This window comes from Sabethes cyaneus, chromosome 2 (genome assembly GCF_943734655.1).
Source record: "Sabethes cyaneus chromosome 2, idSabCyanKW18_F2, whole genome shotgun sequence".
Lineage (NCBI taxonomy): Eukaryota > Metazoa > Arthropoda > Insecta > Diptera > Culicidae > Sabethes > Sabethes cyaneus.
Window position 1 is genome coordinate 168,264,457 of NC_071354.1, and position 25,944 is coordinate 168,290,400.

A 25,944-nucleotide genomic window follows, 5' to 3' on the forward strand; every position below is an offset into this window, starting at 1 on the left:
TTCGGTTGGACGTGTAGTTTGAGCATTCGTGTACAACACATTAAAATTTACAATAATTTATAACAATTTTCACAACGGTAATTTATCTAGTTTCAATTATGTTAAGAGGTATGAGAATTGATTTTACCGGTCAAAAGTTATTTATTAAAAATTTATGAAATTTATGAATTCAATACCTATTTCAGCAGCTATACAGTACTGGATTTAACTCAGAAAATCTCCAGCGGAATGCTTCAACTAATTTTTGAAAAAGATTTTCTTAATTTTATTTTACCGCTCAAACCAGGAGAAGTTTATTCCAAGTAAATCGTATAATCCAGGTGCACATGAAATGTATATTATATGGAAGCGTAATTGCTTATTCGCTCATAAAAGGCTTATTTTATTCAAGTTCCACCACTATTGGTACTACCTCCACTAAGGGTACACTAAGGGGATTATTTACGTTCTGATTTATGTTGATAGATCATTTTCTATTCTTGCAAGCCCAAAAATACAGGTTTCAATCCTCTGAAACTTTGTCTTTCAAATTTACTATTTATTTATTATAAAATTCGAGCGTCTTAGTAGAATTCATCAATCAACGAGAAAGTGGGGACAAAATTCCACTGAATCCAAGTTGTAGCAGAATTAAGTCGAATTTAGTCCTAATTCGTTGATATTTATTTATTATTCTGAAAGGTACGTTGGATTCGTTCATTCCTAACAGACCCTTTCATTATTATAGACACTCGGATATAATTGTAGCGATTACTAGCTTGATCTTACTACAGATATAAACAAAAAGAAGCAAACATTGATTTATACAATATACTCTTATTGCGACAACCAATGCTTAAATATGGACATTTGCCGCAAACGAGCATTCTTCATACTAACAACAATTTCTAAATTTGCTACCGATCGTGACCATCCATTATACTAATCAACCAATTGTTAGATTGTTTTAGCAAAATCTGCTCTGTATATCCTCATGCAGTTAAAACATCACCTTCAGCCTCCGTATGGCAGATGGCACCTTAAGCATACAATAATAAACTCATCTGGAAAAGCACTTATGATCATAATTTCTTTACTCTCTCCTGCGCTACGCTTTGTTTTTCTTCCCTCTAACAAGATCCTGCTAAATGTTGTTACGATGTTACTACTACGAGTGTTACAGTTCAACCCTTCTACGAAAAGAGAATAGCCTGGATAATCTATGGTCTTTCTCCCTCTCTCGCCTTTAATGCAGAACACGAAGGGAATATGATGAGCAGAATGCAGCAACATCTTTCTCCACTCGGAAACCGATGTTTTTAAAAGGAACATATTCAAATGTTCTGCTCTCAGTACATTTCCGACCGCGCTGCGATGCAGATCTCACTGGAAAACGACTACTAGTCGCAACGGTTTCAGTGATCAGTGGACAGTTATACAAGTCAATTCTAGTGCTTCTTCCAATAACTTCATACTGTTAAAGCGTTGTCCAGAAAATTATTGTGATTTTGTTACTTTGATAATTATTCGTTATATCTTTAAAAGTTATTTCATAATTTACGTTACTTGTGGAATACTTGTAGTATGTGAAATGTAAAGTGCACTGTGACAGTGAAGACAAAATTTCGCCCCTAAAAGTTGGGCAACAATAAAAAAGTGATAGAAGAGTAGTTAAATCTCGTAATATCTGGGTAAATTGCGGTCCATCTGCTTAAGAACGAAGAGGTGCTTATAAGTTATTGTTCGGTGCTTATCAGTGACCTCCTGATACGTTGCGCCCAAGAGAGCATGTGTTTGTTTTGGCGCCAGCTGAACGATTCATCGAGGTAACCGGCAAAAAGCTGCACACTTAAGACTACATAGATTTGCTATTGGAAGACTGACTCAACAGACTAGAGGTTAGCCTCTCGCCCAGTTTCGAACGTGCTAAACTAGTAAGAGGACCCCCAAAAGATGTCTAGCATTTCAAATCAGTGAACCAAAAGAACAGCATTAAATCACTTCTTTCAGGACATAAAGAAACAGAAAGTTCTTATCAGTGAATACATTCTGGAAGTGTGAGTAAAATTTATTCTGTTGCATAGAAAACAGTGCCCCCGAAACGTCTATAGAGGAAACGAAATGGCAACATTACTCTATACGATCATTGGCATGACGGCCAGTGCATCGCTGAACTGCGCCGTCCGACGGGAAATCTCCCCATGTACGTGTTCGCCTCATGGCTTCTTCGCCAACACGATCGAGGTCAAGTGCGAGCAGATGGACTCTTTCCATCAGGTGGTGGATGCGCTGCAGAATCGATTCACCCCGGACTACAACATTTGGTTGACAATTTCCCACTCGCAACTACTGGACTTAGCAACGCGAACGTTTTACGAGATGAATATGAGCATCAAGACGCTGAAGATGAACTACGATAACTTAAGGTAGGTAGAGCAACTCCACTTTCCGCTCGACGTGAAATCTTTCAAACGAGTACGAAACTGCTAGGTCGTTTAGGAAATATCGACACTGATAACAGTGTTTGCTCTGGCCCTCTTTTGCCGACGGCCGAATGGCAATGGTAATGTTTATTCACTAAGAAATTTTCTTCCAACCTATTCTTTGTCAAATAAGCGGAAAAAATACCCCTGAGCGTCTTAGTTAGAATTTCAAATAAAAGTAATGAAAATTTTCGTTTTTTCAATTCTAATAATACAGGATAAGATACAAAATATTGACTCAACAACTTCACACAGAAAAATATTTTGTATCAAATATGTTGTAATACAAAATATTCACTGCATAAAATATTTTACAGTCAACTTGCCCCGGATAGAAATGCACTACGAATAGCAATGTAAAAACATTGATATTACAGTAAACTTTGTTTGACTTATTTGACCTCGAGCAAGTACCATTCTTATTGCTTGCCCTAGCAAAAGGCTTAATTGTTAGTAAATGCAGAACTCAAAAGCAATACTGTGAAGGCGCCTGCGAATAAACCCATCTTAAAATGGCTCAACGTCGAATGGCCTGATTCTACTAAGATTCGAACCCACGACCACTCGCTTGTCAAGGCAGACTCGATAACCTTGCGACTCAGAGCCCCCAACCATTAAAGATTCTCCTCTGGAATTGCAATTAGAAAGGTACTTTGGATCCTGTCGTAAATTCATCTAGTCATCTTTGCTTCTGAGCTGATTTTTCTCTTAACTCCTGCTATTAGTCTTAGCACAGCATCCTTGCCAACCGTTTTCGAAGCGATGAGCACCTTGGATCGAAATTCTGAATCGTTGATACTTCTTGAGGCTTCCCTGCACAATCGGCCAGTATTTTTCGGTCAACGGGAGTTGTTGATAGTAAGGCGGATTGGAGTTATTAGCACTGACGTACCCAGCTGTTTATAGTAGGGCACCGATCTTTTATAAGCATGCGTGGCCAAGAAAAACCCACTAATCGTATTATGACGAATCCATTTTTACGCAAATAATTTACTTATCGCAAACAAAACGACTAACTAGATTAAATACTCCGGATTTCCAGGTTGCACCATGAGGATAACATAACATGAAAATCAACTTGACTTTTGATTAGAATTTGCATTTAAATTTGAACTTAGATTCGGACTTGAACTTGAGCTTAAAATTGGAATTAAATTTAAGCCAATTTACTCTTGCTTTTGCTCTTTTGATTACTGCATCTCAACCAAGCAAAATTTGAAAAAGTAATGTATGGGGCATTTGTAGAATTTGTTATTATCTACAATATTGCTGAAGTAAGCATTATTGTGCATTTTGTATTTATGGCGCTATAAGGCTGCTACCCTCTTGGTAGCAAAAAGAGCGCTCTTTTTGCTACCAACGGCATTGCTGCCCTACAGCGCCGTAAATACTAAAGATAAAACTTCACTTTCTTCAGCAATATTACAGATAATTACTAGCTCTACAAATGTCCCCTACACCACTTTTTCAAATTCTTCTTGGCTGAAGAGCAGTAATCAAAAGAGCAAAATCAAAGCGAAAAGTGTATGCCAAGCCTGCACATGCAAATTTGGACTTTGAATTAAACTCAAAATTGAGATTAAATTTGATCTTTAAATTCGAATTGAAAGCAGATATGAAATAGCACTTAAAATGAGACGTGAAGTTGGATATGAAAGAGGACTTAAATTGAATTTGAAATTGCAAATTGATATTGACCCTCAAATCGGAGCTGAAATTGGACTTAAAATTATAACGAAATGTTTCTTTCAATTCCATATAAAAACAGACTATAAACTAAATTTGAAATTTTACTTGAAACTAAACTTGGAAATTAAGCTTGAAATAAGACTTAAAATTGAGCTCAGAGTTAAACTCAACCTTTTAGACTTAGGTTTCATCGGCTCATCAGTCAGTCAGTTGCTAACAATTAAGCCTTTTGACTGACTGACTAATGAGCCGATTAAACCTAAATCTAAAAGATGCTTAAATACAGTCGATAACTACGTCAAATGTTAAACTCAACTTGCGATTGGACTCAAAATCTAACTTAAAATTTTAGTTGTAATTAGACACAAAATTTTATTTAAAAGTAGACTTGAAATGAAAACTGAAATTGGACTTAGAATTATACTTAAAATTAGACTTGTATTTAGACTTGATAATTTCAAATTAAACACGAAATTGAACTTGAAAGAGGACCCAAAATTGAATTGGAATTAAATTAGACCTGAAATTAGACTTAAATTAGACTTAAATTAGACTTGAAATTGGACGTGACATTGGACTTTAAATTGGCTAAAAGCTTTATTTCAAATTGTACTGTAAATTTTTACATAAAATTAATTTTTAAACTTTCTGGAATTTAGACTTGAAATTGTCGTAAAATTCGAGTTAAGTTTGCACCAGTTCTAATTAGTAGCGCTATTTTAAATTAAACTGGAAGTTGGACTTAAACGAAACTTGAAATTCTATTCGCACTTCAAATTAGACTTGAATTTTGACATGAAATAGTGAAAGTGGCATACGAAATTGGACCTGAAATTAGATTTAGAATTAAATTTGAAATTTTACTTTAACGCGGACATCAAGGGACTACAAACTGATCTTGAAATTGGAATTGAAATTAAACTTTAAATTTAATTTGAAGTTTAAAAGTTGAACTAGCTGCAATGTAAAACTCCTGTTCCGCAAAATACTTAAAAATTTTGAACCAATATGTTTCATCAACCTGCAAGCGGCATTTTTACTAGCTTCTGGTTCTTTTACGTTACGATCTGGATTAGTTTGAGCTTTAAATGATTTTAATCCCGACTGAGCCTACCAAACCTGTAGGTACACACTGCAGGCATTTACACTTTTTTTGCAACTGCCCTTATTGATATCTTTGGATTTGATTCAAAAGCTGGTAGAACCATTTTTTTCTTCTAGGCAATTCCACGCGTGATCGACCTAAAATAGCTGAAAACGGAAATGAATCTTTCTGATTTCGATGAAATTTTACCTACGTGTTTGATTTTGATATTTTATTTTGATTTTGACTCATATTTAAAAAGGTCCTTTTATTTTCCTGAGTTTTTTATATTCATCAGAGACCGGCAGCGGCCAAATTTGCAATGACGGATACACTCAAAAACGACTTTTGCCCTTCGTGATGTGTCACACATGCCTATAATACATGGAAAGTTAGTATTCATGTCTCGGCATTTGTCTGGTATCGGACTTGATGTAGGTTTCATCATTCATTACATCGATGAAAAGCATTTAGATTTTTGAATTTTAAATTTTTTACGCACTTTTCTTGTTCCAATAATATTGCTGTAATCGGCTTCAATCGGTTTTGATGAAACTGCCGATATAAACAATACATTCTTAGTTACTTTCAGTCAAAATTTCAGTCATTTATACACACGTGCTAAAAAGTTACAAACAATTGAGTGAATCCAATCTTTTTCCGAATATAGTCTTTAAAATATACCCGCAACTCAAAGGTGAAAGATTGAATCAATAAGGTGTTGTTGGACAAATTGTAGGGAATTCAATATAGTTATTAAGAATTTTATGAACAAGGTGGAGTAACTCGAATAACACCTCTGCGCAACTGACAGCTTGGTTGGAATCTTATCTAACGGAGCGGGAACTCAAACTAATCCGGAGTCCTTCAAGGAAGGTTGAAGGTTTGCTGACATCTACAAAACTCGGTAGTAACATTTGCGGAGTGGTACCGAAAAAATGAATTGATTTTTAGCGCGGAAAAATGCCAGATGATCACGTTCCGCCGTATTTTATTTAATGACCAAAGTGATAGCGTTACACTTGCGAGAGTTACTAAAGTGTCTGACATGGAAATTCACCTTGATAAAAAAATGGCATTCGATTTACACTGTTCAACAATCATATCAAAAGCTACGCGATAGTTGGGTGTTGTTCCAAGATAGCGAAGGATTTTTCGGATCCGTATTCGTCCGTCCAATTTTGGAAAATGTGACTGTTGTATGGCATCATTATTATGTTTCATGGAGCCTACGAATTGAACCCGCCGGGAGAAACGGTTGGTTCGATTAGCGTTGAGAAGCTTGCCTTGGCGTGATCCCAACAATTTGCCACCGTATCCTGACAGGGATGGAAAATTAGTGATTTTGATCAAATCTGTGAGCTGTCGTCATACGCACCATCCATACAAATCGTGACAAACAGTGAATCTTTAGCTCTAATCACAAAATTTTGTTTTCTTAACAATTCGTAGCAGTCGATCGAAGTGTTAAATTTCGCCTAGCAGCAAAAAATTCAAATGAGATTCACACACTGCACAGAACTGGTCGTCAAAGTATTTGTCGCTTACAAGTTGTGATGTCAATGAATCGAACGGTGTTTTGGGTATAGTGAACTGATTTCAGCTTGTACCCGCGCATTCACGGCTGCTGAAGAGTATTTTGAGTTTGACAAACCAACTAACCGTTTTTGGTGTAGAATTAGGTCGTTGTTAATTTAGTTAATTTTCATTAAGACAATATTGTCAGATGGAATTACTGTTAAATATGCATCAAATAAACAAGCAAACATATCAAAAGGGCGTATTTAAAATAAAAAAATAACTAAACCCTTTCTCTAAATATCTCGAAAACGGCTGGATTTAGAAAAAATATTTTGTAGTAAATCATATAAGGAATGGTTATTTGAATCATATAAGAAACCGTGTTGGATTTCCGAGAAAATTTGTTTGCATTTTCAACCAAAAATCTGTGTTTTACAGTACGTGGTTTAAAGGTTATGAGTTTTAAAGTAAGCGATGTTTGAGAAAATATTCCTGCAAATTTGCAGGGATAATAAGAGAGACCTTGAACTTTTTAACTACTGTTTTCTTTTCATATGGCCGTAAACTATGACCTAAATGTCGTGCAATTCTGGGACCCTTTGTGAAAACTTACACGTTAATTTTAAAGAATGCCCAAGACATGCTTACCTAAATATGACAATGACATATGTTGGTCTAAACAAATACTTTCTTATTCCACACTGTGACAACAGGCGTAGGCATGTGTAGAACATCCTTGTCATACCCATCACTGATTTACTGTCGTCAAGACTCTTACGAGCGGACAAGACACATTAAGCGCGTGATGGAAATTCCGAACAAAGTTTCCAGATGTTGTTTACTATTTGCTACTTTGCTTTTCGACATGCAGGTAGGAAATATAGTCGAAAGCTTTATTTGTTTCAATTGAAGGATAATGAAGGAGATGTTACTATTTCCCTACCGTCAGCGACGGCAGAAATCATAGTCAGTACAGTATAGGTCCCAGATTAGAGGCTTGAAAAAAAAAACAAATTTCGGCAACAAGTTTTTTGTACCTATTTTTTCTCGGATATTAATGACAAATACATACTGCAGGAGAACGTACGATTCTATTTTTAAAAGAGAAAATAGTAGCTTAAAGAATTCTGTTGGATATTTTGATTGTTTTTCTTCAAAATAATTTTATTTATCATTTTTACGATTGAATCAAACTAATATTTTTAGAATTTTATTAACAGTTAATAATTCACTGACACGCACATTGTGCTGTACAGATGGTGATTTCAGCGATACGAATGAGAAATTCCTCATCCACATTATCGCTGACGCAATCAGCACGTACTCAAACTGCAGCCACGCCAAGGATCAATCATTGTGCTGTGTGCAGATACCTACAAACTTCTCGGGCGCCACTCGCTAGCATACAGCTCTACAGCATGTAATTTATAAATAACGTCAAAATTTAATTAATTACTGATCCGCAGCTTATCAGCGCACAGGCAGCCATGCATAAACAGCACACCGTCAAATATAAGCGCATGGCGCTACGAGAAGCTGAGAGGAAAGAGTCTCGTATCTCCTGTAATGCCGCCTCGTACTCAAACAAGCGGCGAATGATCATCACTGGTGAAACTGCTGTATGTGCGAGTCTGTTCGACATGATTGTTTTCGTACCAGTAAGTAAACAAACCGTAAAAGGAATGTTTATTCAGCCGCAAACCGTTGATAAAGGATGAGGCACCGCAAAAATACCGGAGCCCGACAACGCAACGGTACAACACAGATAAACAACGGCTCGGAAAGGGAAATTCTAGCTTCAGTGTAGTGCAGCTTGGCGAGTACCAACGAGCGTAAATTTAATTTTGAACAGGATTTCCCCCTTTGCAGTGATGATGCACCAATCGCCTCCACAATGTTTTAAAACATTTATGTAACATGTTCTTATTTTATAGCTTTTTCAAATCATTGATTTACAAATCGTACAACCTGACGGGAGCCTCTCTGGTTGCAAATAGAATAAGCTCCGCAAACCGTAGCAACTTGTACGTCATGATTGATCAAATTACTGAAATTTCATTTACTGCGGCAGATATGCACGGTCCTGGAGTGTTGGGTAATTTCCATTTCAATCCATTTCGTCGAGCTTCAATTCCATGGAAGAACATGAGATTATTATGCAATGCTTTTGCTTCCATAGATTCCTTTCGGATGCTAATGGCACGATTCTGTTTCAAATTTACATTTATTGATAAATCTATCGGAGAATTAGAGGAGAAAAGTTTGATTCATCCCGCGAATCTCCTAGTTTAGCTGTTGGGGAAGAATAAATGCTTAATGCGAGAAATGTAGATACAGGAAAGCTAAAAATTCTTGATATTAGGCCAAAAATACAGACCTAGCGAAGGTGAGAGTCGAACTCACAGCTCCCAATCTCTAGTTGAGTGTGTTGTTTTAACCAATTACTATGTTAATTTATTAAATTTTCTATTTAAAAAATAAAATCTTCTCATAAGGTTCAATTAGTATTAAATTCAGCAAAAATACTCAACAAAGCTTCCGGTTTACCAACTCCGATCTACCGGGGATTAACTTCTGTCGTCAGATGTTGTACATCCACTTTGTCCGCCGCAGAACGCCAGTTTACCTTAAACTCCTTTTTGGGGGCCCTGTAGCCGCAAGGATACCGAGTCTGCCTTGACTTGACAAGTGGTCGTAGGTTTGAATCTTAGTAGAATCAGGCCATTCGATGTTAAGTGAATTTAGCATAGATTTATTCTCAGACTTGTCCACATTCTTCCTACCAAATTTTGCATTTACTAACAATGAAACCTCTTGCTAGGGAAAGCTATAAGCAAAGAAAAACAGATATAACACTCGTTTTCCATTCTTCGCATCGATTAAACCGTCATTTCAAATTTGGGCTTAGTTGGGAATGTCTCCGTTTTGGTCAAAGTGGCGTTTTTTAACGAAAGAAGGGGATACTCTTGTTGCTATTTGATATTTGGGAATGTCAATCATAGATGGTGCTAGTGTTCAGGCAAAATGTGTGGTGCGATAATTTTTGTTGATTTTTCTTCCAAGTGTTATGTCTGTGCTATAAAAGTAGTACTTGTTTGAGGTGCGAATGAAGCCTCTTATTCAAGAGCAAATTAGAACTTGTTCCGCTACCTAATTCTAGGAATGAGATTTGTAATGTAAAAAGTAGTAAGGAACACATACACAGTACACACCCTCACTTTGTGTGGAACTCTGATTTACCGGCCATGAAGCCTCTAGTCGTTGGCTGGTTATAAGAATGATACTTGCTCCAGGTGCGAATAAAGCCTCTTGTCCAAGGGCAAATTATAACTAGTCTCCGCATTTCTGTCTCTAGAGCTAGATTGGTTGAAAAGTAGTTAGAAGCGTAGAAGGAAAAAAAGTGTGAAAACACCGCCACGGGTAAGAAGCAGGTTGCTCTCTCTATAACGAAGTGCGGAACACCTGGATAAGATCACAATAGTGCAAAATGCTGGTCGCAGTGATAATATCCATACAAAAAAACTCCTTCTTGTTTCCAAGAGGTTTTGAATCTTCTTCAGGTTCTCGATTGCGCAATATTCCACGACTGAGCGGAGCTCTAGTGCGTTGGGCATCATCTGCACATTGGTGATGGTACACCACTCCGTGACCATTGTTTCGTAATTGCAGGATACTAAATCCGGCCAAAACAACACGGAATAATCGTCTTGTTTCAGAAAAGGCAACACATGTTTTCTCACACACCCGTTTACTTAAAATTTGCAGTTAAAAAGAAAATGTTGCCATAGGTACAGATAGCATACCAAACTGAATATTTTTTAGCTAACTTCAACAGTGTTTGAAAATGTCTGCCACATTTTTCTTTGCTGTTTGGCGTATGAAACTTTTGCTCAAGAAACTGTTTGAATACTATATAGTTAGTAAACGGGACACAACACTAATAGATCTAACAAAACAGATAGTTTACCTTTTAAACCGACCGGTTTCAGGAAATATGTTTTCTATCACCCCGACGGTCGGTTTAATAGGTAAACTATTCGTTTTGCAAGAACTATTAGCGTTGTGTCCTGTTCACTAAATATAGAGTTACCGGATTTTACGTTAGCATAAAAAAAGTTTTTGTAGTGAAACTGTTTGAAGTATGCCTTGAAGTAATTAGGTCTAGCTCTAACTTGGTCAGCATCATAATGTACAGCTTCCGGGATCGTGTTTTGTTTTTCGTTGCGAGTCAATACCTTCAGCTTGCTTACGATTTCTCGAACGGAGATGATACTTTTAATGATTTCGTTAACTCGATGTGCGAGTAATCCGGATTTTCGCGATGCACGAACGAAATTCTGATCAATTGCTCCTCTTGCTTAAACACCATATTGATAATAGAAGAACAAATGTCAAAATCAAAACCGTGTCCGTGTATCATTCTACACGGACATACCTACAAAATCCGGAATATTCCTGTTTTTTCCTAATTTGATTCCTAAATTAAACTTCATTCGCTTACGTAATTACTTTGCTAGTTCACGTAATCTTAAATTATTGTTAACACGAAAATCGATTATTTTCTTAGCACACTTTCCAACGTTCGCCGGTTCCTGGCCCTGAACACTTGAAGTGAAGATGCGTTTGCTCCACAGTTTCACATATTCATCCATTGAACAGGGACCAAAGGAAAATTAGTAATCGCGGCTAGCAATTACGAACCATGTGGGAAGTTTTAAATTTGATCCTTCCTGCTGATTGGGCACGTCTCGCTGCAGATGTAACTTTGCATCCAGAACCAACGTCGCAATTTGTCGAGAATGTCAACGGCGTATGCACAATGCTAAGTTAATACGACACTGGTTGACACGTCTCCAATGAAGAAATCGAAGGCATTCAGTACCGATACAGTTAACTTTTGTGCCAAGTTAACTAGGGTCATTTTAAAATGTTGATTGCATTTGCCAGTGCAGTATTTTTGAAACAGATAATTCTTTTCTTTTAACTGGAAGCGTTATTGTTCATTAGCGAGCATGTTAGATTTAAAAATTGAACTCAACAAGCCCTAAAGTATATTGCTGATGTGGCTAAAGTAAGATCACATTGCTAATAATTAATTAATAAACAATAGCAAAGAAGATGTTTCATGGAAATTGCCAAACAGATATACATTCTTACAAGATTAGAAATTTATATTTTCACTCACTGTGAAAAACTAGGTCGCTCCACATATTATTAAGACCGCCATAAATTTCGCTTATTTTGTTACAAATTTTTTAAGGATTCATCCAGGGGAAGTGGGTGAAAAAAAAACTCGATGCAAAAAGGCACATTTTCGTTTTTTCTCAGAAACCAAACAACGTATTTGGACAAACTTTTTTTTTGTTTTGTTGATAGACATTTGGAGAAGACTAACTGTTGATAACTTTTGCGCTTCATAAACTCTGTAGGAAGAGTCATGAATCGCTAGGTCATACCAATGATGTTATTTTTCATATATAACTGCTGCTACAATTTCTCATATACATTAAAGCAATTATTAAGAAAATTGCTTTATATAGGGTAGATGATCCATTAGTTGCGCCACTAAGCACAATATACCTTCATTTTGCTTGTTTATTGAGGTATATGCTTCAATTAATGCTTGTGGGATATAAATTTATTAAATACAAGGTATTTGTCACAAGGCAAGACAATTGCTTTCCTTGTACGAGAAGCTTTATAAAGAAAAAATGAATTTTCCGATTCAATTATATTGTACCAACAGTTGCGCTAATGTTTCCTTAATTAAGATTGATGTTCCTTTAATTGTGGTATTCCATATACATTGCTAGGTTGCTAAGTGAAAAAACATCGTAGCAAAACTATAGATGAGCGCCTATAGTTGTGCGCTCCAACTGCGCGTTGGATTTTGGAAAATTGGCATTTTAGCAAATAATGCTTTAATTTTAAATGGTGTAGTCTAACTACCAATACTTCTAAAAACCTGTTTTATATAATGAATGTAATTGTTTTATCTAAAATGATACGGTGACGAAAATATGCATTAATAATGAATAGTAGCGCAACTATTGGTACTACCACAACTACTGGATCAACTACCCTACCTGCCTTTTTTATGAGAGCACGTGTACATGTAGTCATCTTCAAATAAATATATTTAGCAAGCTAGGTTAATTTATCATTCACGATCGATAACGGCCCTGTCAAAATCAAAGAAAAATTACCCATAACTGGTTGTAATCATTTTACAAACATTGTCTATCATATTGTAATCTAATCATAAAACATTCCAAGGGAATTCAGCATGACTGCGTTAGGCAACTGTGTTTTCGAAGCCAAAATACAAAACAGCTGTTTGATTGTTTGCTGTAGAGATGAGAAAGAATTTTTCGAAAATAGCACTCCGTTATCTCGACAGCGTTAAAGCTGTGGCTGGCGTCAAATCAACCAGATGAACTGAGTTCAACTTTGAATTGTTCCGTATTATCAAGTTCAACGCAGGAGTTTTTAACAGGCAATAAGAATAATGATTATTAATTCAAGCAGTGATTTATGTTGGCATTTACAGCGATAATTGCAGGTACTTAAGACGCTTGTAATCGAGCATTTTAAGACATTGATTGCCTGTTTGTATTTATTTTTGGAAATTTAAGGCATGAGGAACTAGTTCGTTGTTATTCTGAGCGGTACGTCCATTTTATTTATGAACTTATTTTCGGAAAACGATAATCTAGAATCTCAGCGATGGCTATTCGAACCACCGTACACGAACAATATATTACCGGATTATAATTGCTTCTTAATAGTTGAAAAAAGTCAATCTACTGATGGTTTTAAACAACTGACACATCCACTATAGAGTTACGAATACATCAAATAGTAGTAAGATGTGCACAGTGAATTATGCGAAAAAAATCAAATGATTGAACTTGCATGCAAGCAATGCGGTACCTCTATAATGACGATCAGCCAATCCAGATAAGCTCAATCAAACTGAGAAGACCGATTTGTAACTGAGGAGCACAGCATTGCAACGTACGTTGCATATATACAAATTGTCCACGACAGGCTGAGAAAACATGAATGGGTGATAACGGCAATCGTCATTGGAGCCGATGCTGTTTACTGTCTCTGCTACATTGGTTTTAAGTACATCGTGTCGAGTGACGACAATCGTCGTGAGAACTGGTGTGATTCAGAAAAAATGCAACGTTATCGCATATTTCACGTGATTAATGGGTGCAGTTGTAGATACTATAGGTTTGACCTCAAATTTGTTCCACTGAACCGATAATCGTTTTATTGATCCACTAGACGGTTATCTTGTACGAATTGAGAGAATTTTTTTTGGCAGCATTTTTGGTGACATTAGAAATCGAATGGTTTATTCGAAAACCGAACTATTTTAAATAATAAAAAATGACTCATAGTGAAAATCCTTCTAGTATTATTTATACGGCAAAGACATTGAAACGAAACCTTAAATAGATACATAAACCCATTTGGCCTGTACGCCAATGCAAAGTGGCGCTTGCCGCCTGTCGCGTAGTGGCGCTTAAATCCGATTCCCATCATCATAAACATGTTACCGTTTTTCTTGCTGCCGTCTTTACTTTCTGCCATGTCCGTGCAGGACAGACAACATCGTTTATCTTCATCATAATCAACATTAAGAGCCGCATCCGACTGCATGCGCATGCAGCGTTCAGGCTGCACAGTCGAGTCGACAAATTCGAAACTAAGCCCAGTAGCTGGCGCGCAAATCTGGTGCATAAGAAATATGACTTATTTCCCGGCCCATCTTGATGGCAATCGCATTAATCTTCATACTAATAAAATAATAATAAATTCCTTTCAACATTCTTCCCACCCAACTGAAGCTGCGATTTTGAAAGATGCACTTTTTCTTCCATCGCGCCTCGTCGTTTGAATTTAATTACACATAGTTTTACAAATTAATTATTCTGCATCCCATGTTGTGTTGCATCTTTTCTCAATGAGTTGGTTCTTTTTCTGGCATATTGTATGCTTGAGTATAAATATATGTTCAGTATGCTTCTGCGAGTACCTATGACTGGAATATTGCGACCGTTGTACACATCTGTATGGTAAAGAAATGCATAGTTCGACACAGTCAATTCTCGAGAAATATTTAATTTAATTTACATTCTTTACATTCTCTAACATGCACACTCTTTGCTGCATAAGGTTCTCGGAATGATTTCTGGTAAATGATGGGATTATTGCTAAACATTTCTCATATGCGTTCGACCAAAATATAATGTAAATGTTATACCGCTTCATGTTGGTATATCCAAACGCCTACATTAAATTGAGTTCTTGCTACCCCGGGCAAACATAATAGTGGGGTATATAAGGATCCATAAAAGAGTAGGTATCTTTTATTGAAATGCTTCTATTTTGTTCAAATCCGTTGAAAGTTTTGAAAATAACTTCTTTTAATTTACATTCATCAATTAGATATTTCCTTATCTTCATTTGAATTTGAGAATAGCTATTTCCAATTGGTTTGTTTTGATTCGAACTATTTGAACAAAGATCGGATACGGCCGTGAACAACAATGATAATACTGAGATACAATTGTATCTCATAGGCAAAACATCTTACAGAAAGAATTGAACTGTCGCTATTTCACAAGGCGTGTGTTACGGCTATCTTAATTGCGTTTTATTTTCAGCAATTTGTACAGAATGTAAAAAACTGCTTTTAACGTAGAACTACATTTTTGTTTACTATATTTGGATGTACTGTAGATTTACGAGAAATTGTAACATGTAACGAAGAGCAGTCACGTTTTACACACTCAGCCATTTATAAGGGGTTTTTAGAGATTGCATCGATCATTAAGAAATTTTTCTGTGCATTGATTAATATAGAAAATATAATAAAAATGTATCGAGTCACTATTGAAATAAGCATAATATACAGAGCAAACTGAAAACAGCGCCGCACTCGTTTTGGAGATACATTAGGATTTCGAAATTGGCATGGTTCGATTTTGGCGTGCCTCGATTTTGGCAACAAAAGTATCCGTTTTTGGCAACATATAATATTTCCCTCACAAAAATATGCTTAAATATCAGTCAATTTCCGCATACATGCTTTAAATGACGCAAAAATGATGGCCTCAGTGTGTTCATGAAAAAAAGTTCGCGATTTCGAACAGTAATATTTTTATTGCCGTAGGACTACGTCTTACCGCAGGTCGCCAAAAACTTACTTGCACCTAACGGATAGCTCTTGGCGGACTTTTCAAGCATAAAATTATTGCAATCGTGGATTAACGATATTTACTCAATTTCTGACGCATTTACATTCAATTTTTTCATATCAAAGAAGGGTCTCGATTTTGGCATGGTTTCGATTTTGGCAACATAGGCGACACGCATTCGTTGCCAAATTCGAAATCCAACTGTACTTCAATGAGCAAAGGAAAGAATACGGTCTACCCTCAGTAATGAAGTAATGAAGAGACAAAACGGGAACGAATGCAGATGAAAACTGTAAGCTTTTCTCCGAGAAGTTCTCCAGTGTATTTTCGTGTGACACACTGTAGGAGAATCCCTATCCAGCGAGTTTGTTGCTACGTCCGGTATTCCACAAAGCAGTCATCTTGGCCTGCTCATCTTCGTGCTATATTTCAGCGATGTAAACTTTCCGCTACGAGAACCCAGGCTTTCCTTTGTTGATGATCTTAAGATCTATCTCGAGGTCAAAAAAGTTGAAGACGCCATGTTTTTGCAACAGCAGCTGGAGAGCTTTTCTAGATGGTGCAACGAAAAAAGAATGCTCAACATTAGCAAGTATTCAGTGGTGTCGTTTTCCAGGAAAAAACGGCCAATCCTTTTCAACTATCATGTAGGAAGTGAACTGATTAAAAGAGGGTCCTGCATCATGGACCTAGGAGTCCTCCTTGACTCACAGTTGACGTACAAGCAGCACATCAGCTACATCGTTGCTAAAACATCCCGCAGTCTTGGCCTAATCATGAGAACTGCAAAAATCTTCACCGACATACATTGCTTTAAAAACTTGTACTGCGCGCTTGTTCGTTCGACGCTGAAATATTGCACGGCGGTCTGGAATGCCCATTATCCCAACGGTGTCGATCGGCTAGAAAAAATACAACGCAAATTCATTCGATTCGCCCTCCGTCGCCTGCTTGGAACAACCCGCTCCAGCTACCAAGAAACGAAGCGCGCCTGATGCTAATTAGACTGGACACCCTAGCAACCGGGAGAAATCTGTGCCGAGCAATCCTTGTTAGCTGATATCCTGATGGCGAGGGCCGATTGTCTATGGCTGCTACGAATTCAACCACAACTTCTTCGTAGCAGAAGGTTCCTCCAAATACTGTTTCTAAAGACAAATTATGCAGAAAACGGGGCCAACGTCGGGCTACAACGAATTTTTAGCCAAGTGTCAGCTGGGTTCGACTTTCACCTTAATCGTAGGACTATTCATCAAAACTTTTTAAACATTCTTCGTTAGACTAATTATCATTAGGACAACAATAGCTCTGTTGGTAAATAAATATAAATCAAAATAAATAAATAAATAAATAGATAAATAACAGGCACTGTCTAGAGTAAAGGAATCGGCTAATCACATGTAAACACGTTTGTGCTTGCCAAGTCCGGTACGACAATCTTGTATGCTTGCGATTTCGCTTCCTTCAATTTCATCTTCCTTCGCAGAAATTGTGATCGAATTGCTTCAATCCTGTGTGACAAACACCTGTGTATGGAGCCCAAACAGCGGCTGAAGCTTCCAGTATGAAACGAACAAGGGCAAAAAACAGTGCTTGTAAACAATATGGATCACTTAATCCTTTGGCAACTCTGGTAATAAACCCCAAATTTATATTTTCTTGTGCAAAGATGTGGAGGCTGGTGGCGCACTGGGATACAAATTTTGCATTACTTTTTCTTCTTCATCATCTTCGCCCTCGATTTTTCTCACGGGCGGGAGCGCGAGTCCTCGCGTGTAATTGGTATCAGCAGATCGGGCTGCAACGATGAACGCCGAGTGACAACTGTAGCTGTTAGCTAAACACATACGCGCAAAAACTTGTTGCACTGCATGATGAAATAAAAGGGGGAGTTTTAAAGGAATTCTCATTCTCCGCGTGTTCGTTAGAATGAGTACGCGTTTGTGAGAAAATTAGACCACACGAGTGCGGGCTTCGCAACACTGCCTGATGATATTACATAGCAGACGTCGTTAAAAAATAATGAAAATAGTAATGGCCCCAGGTTTCTTCTATGTGGTACACCCGAGCTGTAGGTAAAACTTTGTGAATCATGACTTCCTATTTTTACAGATAGGGGCGATTTTAATCATTTTACTCGCCAAGACGTTCAATTTTTGGCAATAGGATAGAGTGGTCTACTTGAGCATCTGAGCGTAAGGCATTCGCATTTTTTAGGACAGTAGACAGAATTCCATCAGGCTCACCCGATGTTGAAAACTTTCGCACACTTTCGCAATAGCAAAAATATCTTCATCTGAGAAGCTGATATTACCGATGTTTAGCACATTGCTGGGGATGTCACGGATAGCATTTTCAATTTGAGCCGAATTAGCTGCCTCCCTCGGTTGAAAATACATTCGAAAATGCTTGGCAAAAAGATTGCAGATATAAAGCCAGACCGTTCTCATTGCGGTTCTCATTTACAAAGAACTAGAAACGTATCGAGTTTCGTTTTAAATTTGATTGGGTATCAGCATCTTTGGCTCGAGCAGCACGTTCCTCAAATAACTATTTGACCAAGGGGGTGCAGGCGAGGTGCGGGAACAATAGATATGTCTATTGCTACGTTTACGTTAATTGCATTATTTAATAGATCGTTCCAGTAAACGGTTGAGAGAGAACCTGATGTACAGAAAAATGCGTCTTTGAGAAATTGGATTCGGTAACATCCAAGCTCCATTTTCAAAAGATACTTGGTGGAAACAGGTAAGCGATACTAGGAACGGCGGTGTTGCCTGTCGATTTCAATTAGCGACTCATGTGCTTCAATACAGATATAGTGCAAACCTCTGCATTCAAAAAAAGAAGATCAAGTGTTCGATCAGGACAATTTCTAACTGTGGACATGGCCTGTGACCGAACGGTATTCTTTTCCAAACAGGTCCCAAACAGGTTGTAATCGGAAAGCAGTAAATAAACTGCATTGTGGTTTAAGAAGTTAGCAACCGTAAGCGCAGAATCGATGTGTTGCTGAATTATCACAACATCAGAAGAGGAGTCTAAAAATAGATATATAACTCCCACAGAGATATTAGTATCAATATAACTAATATTAAGCCACAGCTGCTCAAGTTCTAAATTATTGCCCGTTTTTTGTTTTGAAGATAACCTATTTGATACAGCGATGATTACACCCCCACCTCGTGCTTTTCCGCTGTTGTGGTCCGGATCTTTTCAGTAGACAGTATGCATTGCGCTATTTTGCTTAGGATGATAACATCATGCTCTGCATCGGAGACAGCAACGAAAACCTCGTCAATCGCTGTACGTAAACCCCTGACATTCTGATAGTATATAATAAGCTGTCTGCCGGTGGCCGGTGTACTAAACGATACTTGACTATCAGCCAAAGTTTTGCTAGTTGGATTTTGAATGGTTTAGACACCCGGTAACAATGTGACAGCTCCCATACTAATCAAACGTACCTAAAACTGCTGGTTCATGGTTCACGACAGATGTTTGAAAGCGGCGTAAATATCGAAGAAAGATTTTATTATCATTTGTTTTGGCAAAAAATCCCTTGTGCCTATAAGATCTGGATTGGTTTATTATTTCAATAGAGTATTTTACGAACTGACAACATTATGTCAAGTATCAAAACGTTTCCGTGGTAATGACAATAGCAGCATAACTGGTTCTTCTGTCATAATAACATGCTCTATTTGGTTCTGTCATGTAACAGAGTGTTTTTTGTACAACTGCAACGATCTCTATTGCTTGGATTTACTCTTGAATTTTGCTTAACTTGTTCTGTTAATGACAAAATCGATCCAGCAATCATGAAAGAGCATTTCATTTTGAATTACGCAGCGGATAACTTTCAATGAAACACGCAATATTTAAATACTTTACAGCAGACAACTCGTACACAAGTGTGACAATCCTGTAATAAATACCGCTTTTTATCTTGTAAACAAATTAATCAAATAACCCACCAAGAATTCAAACAGTTTTACCGAAAACATGAAACAATGCTGAAATAATCAATATGCACTTTTCAAATCGTTGTCCAGACAGCTTTTTGCGTTCACATTTAACGTAACAAAAATTAACATTTCCTTTGGAAATCGAAGGTGCGTCAATTTTGAACGGCACGTAAAAACGATCGTCGCGACATTTTTGACACTGGCGGGCGTTATGGGAAACTGTTAATAACTGTCACTTTGTTACGGGGTAGGGTTTAGAGGCATTTTGACATGTATTTGTCAGAAACTTTAGCCTTGAATTGGTCTATTTTATGATTGCTGTGTTTTAGACATTGGTAAACACAATTTGTTCTACCTCGTGTTCTACCTCATATTTCTATTTCGTATTTCAAAAGAAAGTTGATATTTGACGATCTCGACGTTTCATGCATTTCTAATACTAGTACAGCTTCTAATATTCAATTTCGAACTAATCGATTATTAATTTCAACAGAATCAAAAACATTTATTAAATTAAGAGTGTATCACTATTAACTCGATGAAATAGCAAACCCCTACCTGACATACCTATCATACCTTCATACATCCGCTAATCCAAAATAAATATGAGTTAAAACCAACTGCGACAGCTGAACTTTCAACCCCATTTTTTTCGGTCAACCCAACAACGCACAAGTAACGGGTGGCAACTAAAATTTCGGAATTTCTTCGTGACTCTTATGCTCAACGAGAAACGAGCTCAAAGAGAAATGAGAGTATGTATGTGTTACTCTCTCTCTTCTCTTTTTGTTTTATTTATGCTTGCCCAGTTTCGCTAAAAATGGCGTCGAAACAAGAAGTACGAACTGCAACAGAAATTTTGGCAAAAAGTATACGGTACAACATTTAAAAAGCAAATATGTTGCGGCTTCGACTGTTTACCATATCCTAAGATGCTCATCAACTATTCGCAAGCAAAGTAGTGGAAGACCAGCCAAAATTATAGACGCAGAAGAACGTCGTTCTCTTTCTCGTTTTTTCAACAACAAGCCCTCTGGTTTGGCTGTCAATCTAGATGCACCAGACGAATGTTTGAAGAATATTTTGATCCCGTTTCTTCAAAAACATCATGCAGATGGACAATACGTGGCGTGGATTTTGGCCGGATAGAGCATCATCGCATTACGCCAGAAAAACACAATCGTTCCTGAATACCCATTTGATCCCATTTTTACCCAAAAACCACGACCCGAAAAATCAGTCACAGTGCGCGCAATCGAAGATTTCTTCGGGAGTTTGAGTTCCTTGGTGTACAAAAATAACTGGAGAGCCACGAATTGCAAACAGCTGGTTGGTAGAATCAACAATCAAGAGATGCATTCGCAAAGTTGATATGACGGCCGTACAACGCTTCTGTTTCGACGCCAAACGAAAGCTTCGCCGAACAGCCGATTACGGACCGTTTTCAAATGTATACTAATTTTTTTCAACAATAGATAATGTATCTTTACTTTCGGTGAATCAGATCTTCTCCTTGTATCTTTGACTTTTTCTGACAGCTTGGGAAAAAAATTCCAAAATTTTAGTTGCCACCCGTTAATTGCAACCTGTTTTAGCGTTCAAGCAAGTGGATGATCCTGAAACAGGTTTTTCAGCTAACCGTATAACCAACCGCACTGTACGATTTTATTTGTGTAACCATATACAATTATTGTATTTTGCATGAATCAATCGAATTCCCGCGAAATGATTATAATTAAAGCCCAATTTCAGTTAATATTGTCTTTTGTTCCATCGAAAGAAATGAATGACTCGACCAACTCATAATAGATATCGCGGAAAGAATTGCACGTTAATCGATACCTACGAGTTCAAACTAGCTTCGACCGTTCCCATAATTCGTGCAAGCCCTGCACCATTCAGGGGCGGACTGTTATTTATCATTCGAAGGAATAAATGTTTACCAATTGATCCCATCACCTTTGATTCTCTGGTCTGAGCTCGATTGATCGTTGTCGCCTGTGTGCCTCCAACTGACTGCCAACCTAATTCAATTATCTGCTGAACTGTGTGTATATTGTTGTTCTCTCGTTTCAGTCACTTACCGGTATCGACGTTTCAGAATCTACCAAGGTTAGAATATTTCAGCGTTGCGGAGAACCGTCTGGAGGAGATTCCGCCGGATATGTTCCAACATATGCCAAATGTTGGAACACTAGACTTCGCCAAAGGTACGCTACGCTACATCAATGGGAACACATTTAAACAGCTGCAGAATCTTCGACACTTGATAGTGGCTTCTAATCTATTGCAACGAGTCGATACTGACTCGCTACCACGAACATTAATATCACTGCATTACGGCCATAACAACCTAACGTCGCTGAACGGTACACTGCGCCATTTGGATGAACTCAAGCTGTTATTCGTGAACGATAATCATTTGATTTCACTTGATGATGAACTTCCACTGGCTTCTCCGAATCTCATGACTATTTTTGCTCAAAATAATAAAATCGATCACCTTCCAGTTGAGATTAAATATTTGAAGAATCTAGATTCACTGTTCATTGAGGGTAATCAATTAACCACTTTCGATGGACTTCTTTCGCGTTCGGCACAGCTCACCAAATTGATCGCTTTTGATAACAAAATCAATCAGCTGAGAAAAGATGAATTCAAAGAAGCTGAACGGTTGGAGGAACTGCAACTGGCAGAGAACAAACTAACCAACTTGAATGGCTCGTTACAAAACATGAGAGGCCTAATCATGGCTAATTTTAGTTTCAACTTGTTAAATGAATTCTCGCTGCAAGAAGTAGCTGGGTTGCGTAAACTGCGAATTTTAGATCTTTCGTACAACCGAATAGAGAAACTTGTAGGCCGAATGGAAAACCTTGTTGATTCAGGTTCGATCATTTACGAGCTCCGGTTGCAGCACAATTTGATCAAATCACTTGACGGTGCGTTGATGGGATTAAACAATCTGAAGATTTTGAACGTAGCTCACAACATGCTGGAAGTCATAACCCCCGACGATCTGATTGGTATGGAAAATTTGGAACATTTGGATTTGTCTTTCAATAAGCTGAAAACGTTGGAAGAATTATCTAAGGTAAAATCGTCAGTGTTGGTTTTAATGTTTGATTCTAAGAAAATCCATTACTATTTCAGACCTTCCTTCCATCGCTGCAATCATTGAACGCATCGTATAATTTGCTCACCACAATGGAAAAAGACTTCCACGGTTTACCGGTATTGTGTACAGCTGACTTGTCCAACAATATGATCCGAATGTTATCCGTTGACCTTGTGTCACAAACAAGATGCAGCAACCACGGGGTACCGAACAAATTGGAAATTTTCCTCCAGGGTAAGTCTGGAACTTCGTAGGGAATACCTAAAACCACGCGCCTCCATTAATTTATATTCGAATGGAGCCGCATCGAAATTTATTTTTACACTCAAAATAAACTTTCATTCGTTTGAACACATTAAATCGGTAATTGTGGCTTACCGTAAACTAATTACAAGTCCAATTTGCATTGGGTTGGGTTGATACGCTACATATGAGTGTCGTATTCTAACACAAAAAAACATTTATGATCGTTTGTTCCTTCATTTTCAGAAAATCCTGTACTGTGCGACGAATCCCTTCCGGAGTTGGTATCCCAGATGGAGTCCTATCATGCTCGGTTAATCGGCATAGCGCACTGCATCGTTCCGCAGCAAATTCCGATCGATTCACCCATTTTTATGCAGCCTGCGATTCCGTTACTCAAACCCCTGCTAAAACCACAACTTCCAATGGTACCTGCTCCAGTTATGATCCAACAACCATCGATTGTGCAAATCTTGGTGCCTGCACCACTTGTCGTGCAAGCACCAGCATTTAGCGATGCTGCAGCTGGCGTCGTGCAGCCAATTCCTTCAGTTCAAGGAATTCAAGATCTCCAGCAGCCACCGGTAGCATCCCCACCCCAAATCGCCCACCTCCCCCAACAGCAGCCCTACGATGAATTGAAGTATGATGCACAACCCGAAGCGGCAGCGGAATCCGAAACCCTTGCACCCCCACCAGAGGACAATGACATTGCAAAAATACCCACCCCCACAAGCACGACAATGAAAACAATTCTTGAATTCAAGAACATTATTCATAACACCTACTCGGCGTTACCTCCGGAAGTTCTTCCGCTTTCACTTGACAAAGCACAAGGACTAGCGACGGAACCAGAAGAACCACCGGAAGTACAGCAAGATCAAAGCGTAGATATAAGTGAACATTGAACAAAAAGATGGTGATTATTATCTCCTTTCCCCCTATTACGTGATAGAGAGTAGGTACTTGTTCGGAGTTAAATTTCTGAATAACAATTTTTAAGAGAAAAATATCTACAGTTTTGATTTTTCTATATGTAAAGGTAGAAAAAAAGTAGTGTTTGCTAGAAGTTGTTCTTGCAATATACGGATCTTTGTGATCAGAAATTAATATCGTCCTTTTCGATTAAGTTTACTTATGAAAGAAAAGAAGCTAGTTTTCAATCGAGAGCATTGGATAAAAGTTTATAAAGAGTCCAATATAAATGACATATGTTAAACACAATGCACACTCCACCATGAATGTAACAGATCATATTAGAAGACAACAACATTTCGAACATTCAGACATGCAGATAGTGTTTCGCTTAATGTGAAAAGATTAAATAAATTTGCGATTTTATAGCTTAGATATGTTGCAGATCTGAGAACCTTGGTACGAAAAATGATGAGTACCACATATTATTTTGCTTAGCCATTGTTTTACAAAATCCAGTATCAGCATCTGTGGATAGTGATTAGCTTCAACACAGACGGTATGACATGTTTATAAAAAGGAATATAATAGAGCAATCTTGTTAGTTGAGACATCTAGAAAGTAGGATGCCATCGTCTTATATATGTGCCATTTTACCTGTAAACTCACTTGTGTTTTGTAGCTATCTTCTAGTTTTTATTTTTGTTCGTTCTTTTTTTTTCTTGAATGTATTTATTCACAGTAATCAACAGTTAGGTAACGCCATAGTTTAATTTTGGAAAGAGCTCTCTTTTTCTCCTATAAGCTTATATTAGATGTACTACCTTGGATTAAACAAAACATGATTACATATAAAACCATTGTAAGGTATTTAAAACTATATAATGCAGTATAAATCACTGCATAGATCTGTGTTTTGAACTAAATTGTTGCGCGTTGTAACAGGAAAAGCGCAGGTACAATGCAAAAGAGTGCTGATGAATTGTAGTAATACGGTGTAAAAAATAAATCAAACAATTTTAACTGTTAGTTTGCATATATCAACAAAATCAGAAACTATATGAATCCTGAACGTTGTAATGAAAATACTATTCGCAAATAAACAGATACAAATACTTTAAATTGTTGTGTTTAGAAATTAAACTGATAAAACAAAATCGAATTACCTAATAACTGTTTTTGATAGGAACGCTGCGCTTCAACATCCAGCGGTTGATGGCAGATGACGCGACAATGGAATACGCCAGAAAGGTTGATAAACGAATCGCAGAACAGCAGGAAGAAGGGGAAGATAAAAGTGAGCTGTGGAAGAACCTCCATGGTGTCATTAAAACAACTGCGGGGCAGGCGGTAGGCACGACGCGTGGCAGACAGCGTAACAGCTGGTTTGATGCCGAATGCCAGAGAGTGACAGATGAAAAGGATCAAGCCAGGAATCGCATGCTCACTGCGATTACACGTCAGACCGGAGAAAGTTATAGGTAGACTAGAACTGCGAAAAAAATCGACAGTCTAAAAACGCGAGTACGAGGGGCACGTACTTGCCGACGCAGAGGAGTGATTCACCAGCAACGACACACGGACTTTCTAAAAAACGGTAAAATGCAGAAATTTTGCCTTGCCTGTGATAACCTGCTTACTGATAAATCGGCGGTAGCAGCCAAGTGGAAGGAATACTTCCAGATGCTGTTGAATGGAGAGGTAAACACGGACTTTAACAGGAAGAGGA

General features: G+C 37.7%; 1 protein-coding gene across 1 annotated transcript; it reads left to right on the forward strand.

Moving 5' to 3' along the window:
- The first annotated feature begins 1,370 nt into the window (after positions 1–1,370).
- Positions 1,371–25,224, forward strand: LOC128734848 (leucine-rich repeat protein SHOC-2). The gene is made up of 4 exons (XM_053829224.1): positions 1,371–2,405; positions 22,016–23,033; positions 23,093–23,291; positions 23,547–25,224. Exons 1-4 carry the CDS (start codon positions 2,101–2,103, stop codon positions 24,206–24,208), a joined length of 2,184 nt encoding a protein of 727 aa, XP_053685199.1. The 5' UTR covers positions 1,371–2,100; the 3' UTR covers positions 24,209–25,224.
- The last annotated feature ends 720 nt before the right edge of the window (positions 25,225–25,944 follow it).

Coding starts and splice junctions, on each gene's coding strand:
- LOC128734848 (XM_053829224.1), top strand. CDS start 2,101: ATGGCAACATTACTCTATACGATCATTGGCATGACGGCCAGTGCATCG. Junction 2,406..22,015: donor ATGAACTACGATAACTTAAG/GTAGGTAGAGCA, acceptor CTCTCGTTTCAG/TCACTTACCGGTATCGACGT. Junction 23,292..23,546: donor ATTGGAAATTTTCCTCCAGG/GTAAGTCTGGAA, acceptor CTTCATTTTCAG/AAAATCCTGTACTGTGCGAC.